Source organism: Saimiri boliviensis, chromosome 7, assembly GCF_048565385.1.
Source record: "Saimiri boliviensis isolate mSaiBol1 chromosome 7, mSaiBol1.pri, whole genome shotgun sequence".
NCBI lineage: Eukaryota > Metazoa > Chordata > Mammalia > Primates > Cebidae > Saimiri > Saimiri boliviensis.
Genome location: NC_133455.1, coordinates 109116718 through 109130843, shown reverse-complemented (window position 1 = coordinate 109130843; position 14126 = coordinate 109116718). Strand labels below are relative to the sequence as shown.

The following is a 14126-nucleotide window of genomic DNA, read 5'->3' as shown; positions in this document are numbered from 1 at the left end:
TGTCATCCTAGTCTTGCAGCTCCCTGTTCCCTGGATCTAGAGGACAGAATGAGGTTCGAGGAGCCTCAGGTTCCCTGGGCTTCGGGAGAGAGGGCTGCTGTGGGTTGGGAAGGGCAGGAGTAACGGGGAGAATTCGTATTCACACGACAGCTGGGATCTGCGTTCTGTCCCACCCCAGTCTGCCAGCCTCTCTGGCACCTTGAGCACATCTGAGGGCTTGTGCCAGGGGGAGACCAGGAAGAAAGAGTGTGTGAGGGGAAGCGCCGGGCTCTGGGGTGACCCTCTGAATCCAGATGAAGAAAGAGGAGTGATTCTATAGGACTTCCTTTCCCACTCTGGGGTTGGAGAAGACCGATGTGGCAGATTTATACACGTTCTCACCCACCACTGAAAACACTTGAATCTTGCATCGGAGCTGTAGTACAGTGATTTGGTAGCTAGAGTAGCCACTGAATTCAACAGATGCTGGGAGAGCCAGCCAGGCCCTCTCTGGGCTGGAGCAAGGGCACGGGGCCAGCTGAGCATGGGTGCTCTCTGCACACTCATTCCTTGTTCACTTTCCCTTGCTCACTCCTGTCTGCTGTCTGTACCCAGACCCCCACCCGGCCCCAGGACAGAACCCAGGCCCTGATAGCTGTGGGCCCAAGGAGTCGGGGTCTGGGTTGGGGGTGTTGCTCAGATGCAGGCCTTCCTGGCTATGGGAACGTTTTGGGTGGTGAGCGGTGGGGAGAGGTCAGGTAACAGGAAGATGTGTCAGGGACAGAGGAAACATTGCAGGACAGGGTTCAGAGGATGGGGAGTTTCTCCCTTAATGGGAAAATAATTCTCTGTCGTTGGGACGCAGGCAGAGCTCAAGCCCTCATCTTGGGCTGCCTCTGTGGGCCTTGACCCAGGCTCCTCTTCTGTGGGTCATGACTCCTCCTCCTGATCTGACGACTCCCCAGCCAACACTGGCAGCCCTGGAAGGAGTTTCCAGGGCTGTGGTTCCTCCGCACCCCCACAGCAGCGTGCAGGCCTGGACACGCTGGTCGCTCCTACCTCGGTCCCTGCCACACCCTAGCTCCTCTGTTTATCCTGGAGAGAGTGAGAAAGTGGAGGCTGGAGGCTTGGGTGCCTTATGGGACTTCACACACATTCTCAGTGGGCCCTGCTCAGGGCAAGGTGCTAGGGTGGGCACCAACAAGGTGCGCTCAGCACGGCCCCGTCTCCGCGGAGAACACGGCCTCTTCAAGGCAGGGAGCCTGGTGTCTAAGCTCCAGCCCACTAGGAGTGGCATGGGGTTCCACTGCTGCAGCTCGTAAGGCACTGCCACAGGCGCTCCCCTCAGGGCCAAGCTCAGTGAGGCCCAAGAGGCCCCTTTCCCACCTCAGGAGGAAGCGGATGTCCTACGGACTTAGAATAGGAAGAACATCTGAGAGGCAGACAGGTAAAGACCTCAGCTGGGGTCAGAAAGCGAGTTGATGGCCAAGCTGGGACCAGAATCAGACTCGGTGTCCCCTCCTACCTGCCTCCTGGCCCCATAAACAGCACTGCATCCATGCTGAAGAGCAGCCCCAGCCTGGGGTGCATCAGGGGCCCTGCCCAGGAGCACCCTACCACATGGTGGGGACCCAGCAGCCCAGAAGCAACATCCACCCCATCCCGAAATCAGTGCTGTGCCTCAGCCGCCCCCACCCCAGCTAGTTCTCCCCTGTGGAGTCCTGTATCCCTGTCCTGCTATATGCCCAAGGCAGCTTCTTGCCCACATCACTCTCCTCATCCCAGTGCAGGGAGCAGTACTGAGTTCTGAATGGGCCGGTGGAGTGGGGATCCAGTTCAAACAGAAACATCCTGGTGCTCTTTACTGCCCCAAAGGGAAGATTGTCCAAGAAGAGGCATCATTCCCAGCCTCATGTTAGCCCAGCTTCAGGAGGCCTCGCCAGTGTGAAATCCCTCAGCCTCAGAACCCTGGGAGAGCTGCTCATTTCTCATCTGGGCTGGCTTTTGTCCCCAAGGCATAGTGTCCCAGAGACAACTGAATGTCTCAATATTTGTAAAACCACAGGAAGGAAGCTGAAAGCCCAGGCTCCTGCTGGCCAGGCAGGGAGGTGGGCCTTCCGTAGAGGAGGCACAAGAAGGGAAAGGATGAGAAGAGAAACCATGTGTATTGACCTCCTACCATGTATCAGATCCCATGTCAGGCACATGCATTTTCTTCTGAAATTCTCACAGCACTCCCTGACTATGGAAATGCTTTTATTTTTTCAGTAGCTAAGGCAGCTCAGAGAAATTAAAATATCATGGCGCTGAGTTAATAAGATAATGGTATCAGCGTTCATTCTAATCTAGGTCTGTCTGCTTCCGAAGGTCAGGCTTGTGGGTCACACCCAAGGCAGGCTTTCGTGCCCCCAGTGGGTCAGAACTCACTCCAATGTGCATTTCCAGGCACTTCCATGCACTCTAAGAGATGGGCTGAAGAGAGCTTTGTTCCCATCAAAGACTCATTTTCTCTCTTTTCCATACTTAGTTGACTTTATACCCTGCGAACCCAAGAAATTTCATAACTGAGTTCTTGCTTTTGGCTTATACTATACCTGTCCTGCACAGAACCACACATTATGGTAACTTGTTTGATGTTTTTACAGATGTATGTCTTTCCTTTCTGGTGTTAGCACAGTACCTGGCACATAGTAGGTGCTCAATAAATGTGTGGAATAAATGAATATTAGCTCCTTCTTCTTTGGCTTGGTGTATCTTCCACAGGTCTGTGGATCAGTAAGATTCTCCCAAACCTGATCATTTCTGTGCCATTCATTTGGAAACATTTTATGTCCTCTTCCTGTGGTTGTTCTTAGGCCATCCTTGGCATCTTGAAACATTTTGAAATTGTTTATGTTGCAGATCTTGACTTCGTCAGGGAGAGAACATGTCTTGCATGGGAATAACTGTGCAAAATTATTTTCACTCAGCAAGGAACTTAGAAGGAAGTCAAAAAAAGCTTCTGAGCCAGCTATGTAGGTTTTACAAAGTCCACATGCCAAAGCTCATACACTTTAGATGCCTAATCATCAGAGAGCCCAATACTCTTTCAGAACCTGTTTACTCTTATTCCAGGTCAATGGCTTTTCACTTTGAAATGTGTCTTCCTATATGATAGCAATGACATTTTAGGTTCAATTCATTGAAAAAATGATAAGAAATTTCCTATGAAAGTAAAAAACTCGGGCCGGGCGCGGTGGCTCAAGCCTGTAATCCCAGCACTTTGGGAGGCCGAGGCGGGTGGATCACGAGGTCGAGAGATCGAGACCATCCTGGTCAACAAGGTGAAACCCTGTCTCTACTAAAAAAAAAATACAAAAAATTAGCTGGGCATGGTGGTGTGTGCCTGTAATCCCAGCTACTCAGGAGGCTGAGGCAGGAGAATTGCTTGAACCCAGGAAGCGGAGGTTGCGGTGAGCCAAGATCGCGCCATTGCACTCCAGCCTGGGTAACAAGAGCGAAACTCCGTCTCCAAAAAAAAAAAAAAAAAAAGAAAGTAAAAAACTCTTTAAACAAATGATTTGATAAATCATAGCATGTTTGCATATGTGCAAGGCTTCAGACTTACACAGTCCTCAAACAGTGTTGCCTTGCAGAAAGCTTGAGCCTGTTTGAAACTGATAGATCTCAGCATTTCTTCCTCCGTTAACTGCATAGAAGATGGTGGTTACTATTCGATGCAAGTGACTGGGAGGAATAATGTTTAAACTTGAACCTTCTTTGTCTCTTTAAAGTAGGTAATTTACAAGCTTTGTGACATAATTTTATTTCACACTCTTCAGATGGATTGGAACACAATGCGTGTCAGAACTCCATAGCTGAAAGTCAAGGTCCGCTTATAACCAGTTGTAATCAGACACAGTAGAGAGCAGTGGCTAGGACCTTCCACTCGAGAGCCAGACTGCCCAGGTCTAAATACCAGTTTCACCACTGTTCGCTGTGTGACTTTGAGCCAGGTATAAAGCCTCTATGGGCTTCATCTCCTAAATGGGAATAACAACAGCACCTGCCTTAAAGCGTTGTCATGAGGACTAAATACGTGAGTTAATATACAAAAAGCTCTTAGCATAGTGCCTGGTAGATAGAAAAACTCTACATGTGCGATCCAGTGTTATGAATATTTTCTTTTTATTACATCAAACTTGATCACTAGAACTTCTAGCTCCCAACAGATCAGAAGTAAGTCTTAGTGGGGAGAAAGGCACACTTCCAGAAGAGACACCAATAAGAAGAGAGGGGTGGACGCTGGAAGCAAGAAAAGTAGCCCAAGAACTCCAAAGCCCAGCACACCCAGTTGCACAGTGCAGGGCAGACAGCCTCAGACAATGCCGAGGCCATAACCTTGGCCTGCAATGTTCAGTCATTATTCAGAATGATACCTCTGAATCATCCAGGAAAGGTTATATGACGTTAGAAGTGTTCCGTTACAAGGTTTTCTGTCTTGAAAATGTTTCCATAACAATTGTTTCAATAAAAGAGGTCAGCTTTGCTCAGTTCTCTGGTGTGCCAGGTACCATTCCCTACATTTCAGGGGACAAGCAGGACTGGAGTACTCACTAGCCTTTCCCAAGCCAGGAAAAGGATTTGCACACAGTTGCTGTGATCTGTGTGGATGCGTTTGATGTTTGGTGTCAGACTATTGAGCAGGCACCACGGCTGGGTAGCCCCTCTGGGCTAGCCTTTAGGAAGGAAATAGAAGAATTGTAAGACAAAGTCTGGGCGCGGTGGCTCATGCCTGTAATTCTAGCATTTTGAGAGACTGAGGTGGGTGGATCACCTGAGGTCAGGAGTTCGAGATCAGCCTGGCCAACATTGTGAAACCCTGTCTCTACTCAAAATACAAAAAATTAGCTGGACATGGTGGCGCGTGCCTGTAATCGCAGCTACTCCCAAGGCTGAGGCAGGAGAATTGCTTAGAACCCGGGAGGTAGAGGTCGCAGTGAGCCAAGATGGTGCCGCTGCACTGTAGCCTGGGCAATAGAGCAAGACTATCTCAAAAAAAAAAAAAAAAAAAGAGAGAGAATTGTAAGGCATGGACCCTGCCCTTAAGTAACTTGTAATCTGGAGAGAGACCTTGAACTTCTTGGGCTACCTCCATAGGTATGGATTGAAAACCTGTGCTAACCATGAGTCTTACAGAACAGAAGATAATTGGGTGCCAGTGTGTGGGGGAAAGACTAAGTATGTAGCAGACAGAAGAAATGAGGCTCAGCAGGTGCAGAAAAGATGAGGCTTGGTGCAGATCAGGGCAATTGAGAAATGTGTCATGGAAAAAGAAGGCTATGAGGTAGGCCCTGAAGAACTGATAGAACGCATACAGGTATTAGAGAGATGAGACACAACTGGACACACACCCAGCACAAGTGGAAATGCAGGGGCAGGCATGACCCGTTCGTGTTCTCAGGTCAGCAGCAATGCCAGCGTGCCCAGAGCAGAGGCTGTGTCCAGAAGCACTGAGAAATGAAGTCGAAAAGTTAGGAAGAAGCCAACGTTAGTGTGGACATGGTCAGCAGTAGGGGCCGGGAGAATATCCGGGCAGGAAAACAGCATCACAGAATCACAGGAAAGTTAGCCAAGTCCAGTCAGGCTGAGCTACATGCCTGTAGACACCTGGTATGGCTGGCAGAAACAGGCCTCCTTAACTCTGGTCTCCAGGTGAGCAGGAAAGACCAGACATCTAATCTTGGGCTCCCCGGGTGAGGGCTCACCCCGTTGTCTTCCCTGGATGCTCCCTGCCCCTTCCTCTCCCACCCTGCCTGACCTGGTAGAGTGCATAGACACCGGCAGTGAGAGGAGAGTTGGCAGCTCTTGGGGAAGGTGAGTCAGTCGCCTGGGCGTGGTCTCCTCCCAGGCTCCCCATGGAGGGAAGCTCCATCTCTTGCAGTAGCGCTCCCTTTCCTGCCATGCCAGTGGCACTGGCTGCCCACTCCCACCCATCATAGGCTCTTCCTCACCCCCACCAACTTCTCTCATCCTCCTCCTACCTGGGCCAATGGACCTTTCTCGAAGCCTGGAACTCACCCACCCTGGGCTTCTGGTTCCTTTTCCTTGCTCTTGTGAAACTCCCCAGTTCTGTGGGCAGATGCCCTGGCAGCACCAGCACCAAGCAAGTAGATACAGGCCGAGGGCCCCGGTGCCCACTCCTGCCGTCAGCACTCAGCAAGCCACAGCCAGGAGGTCTGTTTGCCCAGCCGCCGTGCCAGGCACCTCTGCTCCCAGCATCCTCCTGCCACCCCCGCAGCTGCCCCAGCAGGTGGTGTTGGGGCTGTCTACCGCCCAACGCCCTGACTATGGCTGGAGAGAACTTCCAAGATTAGAGCTGCGAGTCCTCACCCTTTGAGGCTTTCCAGAGGACTTGCAGACTTCCAAGGACAGACGCGTCAAAGCTGTAGGGGCCGGAGGAGGGGTGGTTTTGCAGAGAACCGAAGAAGCCTCGTCTTTCTATATTCCAGAGCCCCACGTCTGGAAACTTGGATGTGGAGACAGCCACATAGCAGAGCCAACTCCACATCTCCTCACGTCCAACACTGTGAGAGTCCACACAGTTACTCTGGCACCCTCTGTCCACCCTGACGTCTTCTTCCCGGTCATGGAACATGGGGGCGGGGAGAGAAGAGAACTAGCATTTAGTGAGCATCTGCTCTGGGCCAGGCATCGGTGGATCCTTTGAGGCAGGTGGTGGCACTTCCCCGACCTGCATATGAACACACAGAGACACACACACATCTTACGGAGGAAGGTACAAGAAAGGAGCCTTGGAAGAGCGTATGTGACCCGAACCTCTCATCTTACAAACAAGAGAACGAAAGCCCAGAAAGCTTGCCCAAGGTCCCGCAACTCATTCTTGAGAACCCCGACTCCCTGAAGCCCAGACCATCCCATCTCTCAAATCTTCTTACTCTTCTTCTTGCACGTGCCTTCCTTTTCACCATAGCAAACCCAGTGTTTCTTCATATAGTGAAGTGGGAGTCCCCGTGGCAGGAGGACCCTCGAGGGAGCCCTGAGTGCTGAAGCCCCTCCTATCTTGGGCCTTTACCCACAACCGCAGGAGGCAGGTTTCCTGGAGGAGCTGCTGGCCGGCCCTCCTGACTCCCCTCCCGCCCCACAGTTATCCTGACAGATGAGGAGGTGCAGAGGAAGCGGGAGATGATCCTGAAGCGGAAGGAGGAGGAGGCCTTGAAGGACAGTCTGCGGCCCAAGCTGTCCGAGGAGCAGCAGCACATCATCGCCGTCCTGCTGGATGCCCACCATAAGACCTATGACCCCACCTACTCTGACTTCTGCCAGTTTCGGGTATGTCTGCCTGCTGGGAGGATGAGCCAGTCCAGAGGAGAAGCACTAGAGGAGCTGGGGCCCAGGGAGTATGAACAGAGGGCAGGGAACATCCTGAACAGAACTGGGGTAGGGATGGAGGCTGCTCTGCTCCCAGGCACTGGGAGGCCTCACCTTCTGGAGACCTTCCTCAAAGCCATTCCTGTCAGAGATCAGTGCCAAGGTAGGAAGGTGACGCCAAAATGTGGGTCTGAGACCCCATCTTTCCCTTCCAGCCTCCGATTCGTGTGAATGATGGTGTAGGGAGCTATCCTTCCAGGACCAACTCGAGACAGACTCCTAGCTTCTCCGGGGACTCCTCCTCCTGCTGCTCAGATCACTGTATCACCTCTCCAGGTAAGCAGGACCTCAGTCCTCCATAAGTAAGTGGGCAGGGGCAAGGAGTCCACCCCACCTGCCCTGGGGCTGCTGGATGGAAGGAGGTGGAAAGCTCCCTAATGGAAACTTATATACATACCGTGTGCCATTCAGTGTCCTCAGAACAGGCTCTCTGTTACAGAAGGGGTGACTTGCCCAAGGCCCCACACCGGGGAAGAGGCCAAACTGGGATTCTAGCTGGGCAATATCCTGGGCCAATGCTCTTTCCTCTAAGCCAGGCTTCAGCCCGCGGCCCCCTCCCTGGAGGTGACTGGCTTCCTTTAAGTGATATTTTGATCCTGGGCCCTTTAGAAGGTGAAATTTGGAGTGGGAAGGCGAACATGTTGGTCCCAATGCAGCCCACCCTTCACCTGAGCCCTGGGGACCACTCTGGTCCTGGAGGACCTGTCCTCAGTAGACAGTCTGGGAGGCATCGTGCTTTTTTTTTTTTTTTTTGAGACGAAGTCTCGCTTTGTTGCCCAGGTTGGAGTGCAGTGGTACAATCTCGGCTCACTAAAACCTCCACCTCCTGGATTCAAGCAATTCTCCTGCCTCAACCTCCTGAGTAGCCGGGACTACAGGCACACACCACCACATCCAGCTAATTTTTGTGTTTTTAGTAGAGATAGAGTTTCACCTGCTGGCCAAGCTGGTCTCAATCTCCTGACCTCGTGATTTGCCCACCTCAGCCTCCCAAAGTGCTGGGATTACAGGTGTGAGCCACCATGCCCAGCCTCAGAATATAATTTTTAAAGGCTGCATAGTACTCTGGAATATAGTAATGTACCTAAACCCCCTACCATTGGATATCTGGATTATTTCCCAGCTTTTCAGTAAGATAACAGTATACTTGTAGCTGAATATTTACACTATCTGAAATTTTCCCTTACAATGAATTCCAGGAAGTGGGATTACTGGTCAAAGAGTATACATAATTGTGTGACTAATGTCAAATGGTTTTCTGGATTACCTGCAGTAATGTACATCTCCTTTGGCACCCCAACCCTCACAGGTATTGCCTAATTTCCTGCATCTTTACAAATACTGGCATCAATATTTAAACATTTTTGTTTCTAGTTTATAGGTGAAAAGTATAGATGTTCTACATTGCAGTTCTTTGATCATTAGCAAGGTTGAACATTTTTTTCCATGGGTTGATGGGTCCCAAATTCATTTTTGGTTGAAATCTGTAGAAACAGCACATGGTCTGCTTGAGGTAGTCTCATTGCTCTGAGTGTCTCTGTCTCTTTGATTTTACTGCCTCATCCTGCTGAAAGAGACAGAGAGAATCCCACAGGGAAGTCTGGGGCTGAAGGGTGATCTCTGGAGTCACTGTGGGATTCCCAGCTGGCTTTGCTGCCAGGACACACCAGGTCTTTGCAGGGGCTGGCAGGAGGGGGCCTGGTCCAGGTTTCCTTAAATAGCTCTTTCTCTTCCCTCATGTCCCCCAGACATGGAATCATCCAGCTTCTCCAACCTGGATCTGAGTGAAGAAGATTCAGATGATGGTTCTGTGACCCTGGACCTGTCCCAGCTCTCCATGCTGCCCCATCTGGCTGACCTGGTCAGTTACAGCATCCAAAAGGTCATTGGCTTTGCTAAGATGATCCCAGGATTCAGGTAAGAAACTTCTGCATTGTCTGGGGAACAGAGTCAGAGTCTTAGACTGAGCTAGAGGAAGGGTTGAAGATCAACCATTCACTATTTATTTCTTTATTTTTTTAAATGTAGTCTCACTCTGTCACCCAGGCTGGAGTGCAGTGGCTTGATCTCAGCTCACTGCAACATCCACATCGCAGGTTCAAGCAATTATCTTGCTTCAGCCTCCCAAGTAGCTGGGACCCGCCACCACACCTGGCTAATTTTTGTATTTTTAGTAGAGCTGGGGTTTCACCATGTTGGCCAGGCTAGTCTCAAACTCCTGACCTCAAATGATCCACCTACCTTGGCCTCCCAAAGTGCTGGGATTACAGGAATGAGCCACCGCACCCAGCTTCCACTGCTTCTTTAAAAATAGAGTTTCAGGCCCTACCCTAGACCTGCTAAATCAGAATCTCTGGCGTAGGCCCAGGAATCTGTCTCTAGGAAGTGCAGCCTGTCCTGCATTACTCTGCACACCAGCACTGGAGAGCTAGTCCGTCCCTGCACTTTCTGGGTGATGCTGTGAAAGCCCAGAGAGGTCCAATGGCCAGCCAGTATCCCTTCCTGGTGTTGCAGCCAGTATGTCAGAGCCAGGCGTAGAACTCCCAGTTCACTGCTGTGTTCACTCCAGCTGGCTTGACTACAATCCTCATATTATCTCTTTAAATTCATCGATACGATTCCTCCACACCCCAACTCTGAGACCAGAATGAAGTAATAGAGAGTAAAAGGGCTTGGCCATGTAGACTTATGAGACAGTCTAGGAATCCTGGAGAGAGGGGTTTCCTGGCATATACGACCCTGGCATCCTTCACCAAAATGTACATTTAAAGACCATTTCCTGGCTGGGCACAGTGGCTCATGCCTATAATCCCAACACTTCGAGAGGCTGAGGTAGGAGGATTGCTTCAGCCCAAGAGTTCAGACCAGCCTGAGCAACATAGTGAAATCTCTTTTCTACAAAAAATTTTTATAAATTAGCCGGGTGTGGCGGCGCATACCTGTAGTCCTAGCTGCTAGGGAAGCTGAGGTGGGATCACTTGAGTCAAGGAGATCAAGGCTGCAGTGAGCCAAGATTGCACCACTGCACTCCTAGAGCAAGACCCTGTCTCAAAAAAGAAAAAAAATAAAGACCGTTTTCTAACCATACGAAACATTTTTGCCAAAATAGATAAGTATAAAGAGTTCTACTGGAGAAGGGATCCTCCTTTATTATTTCACTCATATAAATTTTATTCATTCATTCCTATGTTTTATTGTTTTAATACTAATAGTGTGTATAATACTTACTTTTTTTTTTTTTTTTTTTTTTTTTTTTGAGACGGAGTTTTGCTCTTGTCACCCAGGCTGGAGTGCAATGGCACAATCTTGGCTCACTGCAACCTCTGTCTCCTGGGTTCAGCCAATTCTCCTGCCTCAGCCTCTCAAGTAGGTGGAACTACAGGCATGTACCACCACGCCTGGCTAATTTTTTTTTTTTTTTTTTTTTTTTTTTGAGATGGAGTTTCACTCTTGTTGCTCAGGCTGGAGTACAATGACATGATCTCAGCTCGCTGCAACCTCTGCCTCCCACGTTCAAGTAATTCTCCTGCCTCAACCTCCCAAGTAGCCGGGATTACAGGCATATGCCACCACATCTGGCTAGTTTTGTATTTTTAGTAGTAGAGATGGGGTTTCACCACATTGGTGAGGCTGGTGTCAAACTTCTGACCTCAGGTGATCCTCCGGCCTCAGCCTCCCAAAGTGCTGGGATTACAGGTATGAGCCACCACGCCCGGCCAATATTCTTAAAACAATAGAGTATTGACACATTTAGTAGATATGCTGGGAAATGGCTATATTTATGTATATTTGTATCTTCATTATTCCCAAAAGTTCATTTGGTATATTGCCATAAAATACATAAACCATATGGTTGAGAAAGAGGAGTTAATCTCAAGCAATGTTGTCATTTCAAGTAGTGGCAATACCTGTAGTTCTGGCAAAAGGGGAAGACTGCTTCCTAGATACTGATGCTCGGATTCAGTGCCGGAATATGGGGATCTGCAAAATGAGTTAACATTGCTGGCTCTGGATGGAAACAGATATGAGGCGTCATTTCTTGGTTGATGGACCTCTTAGCTGTGTAGAAAAACCATCAGTTATTGCCTAAATTACTGCCTTGTCGGTGAGATGATGGTAAATTCACAGAGTTAAACCCAGAACTTTCCAGTTTGTTTCTGCCCTGAGAAAACTGGCTCTGTGTTATTTTACGCTTCTCACCAACCCAGATAGCAGAAACTTTTCCATGATGTTCCCCTGGAATTAGTGTGAAAATGGTGAAGAAGAGAAAACTGTCAGACAGTGTTGAGACACTCCTACTGCGTTGCACATTTTGCTTGTAGTGATAGGCAGGCAGGCAGGAGCAAGCGGCAGATCTCGTGTGAGCCCGGCATGGCTGTGGGCCTGGGGTTTACCCTCAGCGCCTTTCCTTGGAACTGACAACACATTCCGTCGAGCACAAGTTCCAACTCCCTCCTCCACGCTTACTGTTTGCAAACTCCACATATTCCAAAGTCTTGTTTTGGGTAAACAGCTAGGGAAAAGACACGGGAGCTCTCAGCTTCCATCCCCATGCCAGGCAGCAGAGACTTCACCTTTCCCTGCTCCAGTGGGGAGCAGGACAGAGGACCCCCATGGCACTTCCCAGATACCAAGGTTCAGTGATTCCAATGGTGGCTGAGATTGCACACATGAGAAAGCTGTGCGAAAGAGAAAGTTACTCATTAAACCAGGTTACTCCAATGCTGTCGCTTTCACTAAGGAACCCCAGCCTCACTTTTCTCCCATGCTAAAAGGCCGCTAACCCTTGCCCTCCCACAAGTATCCTGACACAAATAGCACTACCCTCAGTTTCTCTCCCGAGCTTAAGTTGAAGTCTGCCTTCTTCCTTTTATCACGTTTTCCTATGTCCCCTACTCTGTCCTTGCAACTCTCAGCTAAAGTGAGGTACATATGGGCAGGTACGGGAGCTGCCCAGCCATTGATGCAAAATGGGTTTAACTGATCCTGAACATGCTGGGGTTGGCTTCTCTGTCTTCAGTACAACTTGAGAAGTCCCATAGCAGAAGGTATTCCATGAAAATGGAGAAAACCTTGCTAAGAGAGGTGTAGGGACACTGGTGTGGACACTCTCTGTGACTGAGCAGAGGTGATGCTGAGCCTGGACTGGAGCCCAAACCCAGGCTCCAACTGGGCGCAGCGTGGGCCAGCCCAGCATCTCTCCGGTTCTGCTGCTTTCCACACTTAGGGGTTCTGTTTTTCCAAGACATAGAAGAAGAGTGGCTGTGTCCCTGGTGGCTTTGATCTTGCTGTCTGTAGGCAGGGGCGGAGGGTGTGGGGAAGGCAAGATGAGACTCCTGTGTGGGTGCGTGGGGGCACAGGGTGAGTCTCCGGTGTGGGCGTGAGACCAATGTGGGGCGGGGCTGGACCGGCTGTTCTGGGTGTGAACTGTGCTGCGGTGTGGCCTCGGCCTGCTCTCTCCTCCCACCTCTCCTCCCTTAGCCTCTCCGTTTCACCCCACAAATCTCCCTCCTTGCTGGCACTGCAAATGAAATGCATGGAGGAGTTGCTGTCAGCAGCAGCATCTAAATGGCCAGGAGCAGCCTCAGATCCGAGACCTAGGACTCCCAGGCTTCACTGCCAAGTACACGGGAGAACAGGCCACATCAGCTGCAGCCCTGCCCTCTTCTGCTAAATGCCTTCATCGTCATTGTCACCTCCATTCCCAGGGCTCTTCAAAGGCCTGGGGGTTATCATGCTTTCTTCATACTGTGCCCTTTCTCCATGTTCGTTTCTTCATTCATCCAACGAATCGCTTTCTTACATAAACTGTGAGGGACAAAAGTTGTTGAGAACACAGTCCCTGGCATCCAGGGGTTTGGTGTCTGATGAAAGATAGACATATAAACAATTGCTGCAAGGAGATAAGAGCCCTGCTGCAAGCCTGCTGGAGGTACTGTGGGAATGTGGGAGGGGAGGGCCCGGGCTCTGCCTGTGGGGTGGGAAAGGCAAAACAGCAACACAATTCCAGGCACATCTCGGATGCCTGGAAGCGGCTGCAGGCGTGAAGACGGAAGAGGGTATCAATGTCACACAGGTGAGGGATGAGGAACGGAGCTGTGCCGGTGCCTGTCATCGTGCAACAAGCTCTCTTATGGCTCCCCCCGTAATTCCACCTCTACTCCCACCCCGCCAGCATCCCTGGTGCTGGCCGTGAGCTATACTTAGAAAGGCCCTGTATTTCCAAACTGTGGGCCGTCATTTGGGGTTGTTTTGGGTTTGTGCTCCTAGCAGCAGTATGTCTGAATCGCATATGCAGTGTTCCCACTGAAGTCCCTCTGGCCTGTACCCATAAAAGGTGTGTTCGTTGCTGGTCATCTGTTTGGGTGGGACATTGAACAAAAGGCCATGTATAAAGATACTCCTCTCAGAATTACCTGTGATAGCAAAAAGGAGAAGCAACCAAAATGTCCATCACAGGTAAATGGGAGACTGGCTTAATCACTTAGAGTACATTGCTATGATGTAACAGTATGCAACCTCTAAGAACTGGGCTAAAGAATTTTGAGTGATATAGGGAGTAGGATACAGAATTAGTATAAACTCAAATATGTTAAATATATACTCTATGTATGTGTGTGTGTGTGTGTGTGTGTGTGTGTGTGTGTATGTGTGTGCAGAATAAAAGATAGAAAGGCCCAGGCATGATGGCTCACACCTATATTGCCAAAACTTTG

General features: G+C 50.0%; 1 protein-coding gene across 2 annotated transcripts in view; it reads left to right on the top strand.

Annotated features, from left to right (window-relative positions):
• Positions 1-14126, top strand: part of VDR (vitamin D receptor) — a 39517-nt gene that overhangs the window by 17839 nt on the left and 7552 nt on the right. For both annotated transcript variants that reach the window (XM_010352254.3, XM_003941450.4), the window contains exons 4-6: positions 7127-7311; positions 7566-7686; positions 9159-9327. In XM_010352254.3, the coding sequence (XP_010350556.1) occupies positions 7127-7311; positions 7566-7686; positions 9159-9327 (475 nt within the window). The remainder of the gene's footprint in view (positions 1-7126; positions 7312-7565; positions 7687-9158; positions 9328-14126) is intronic.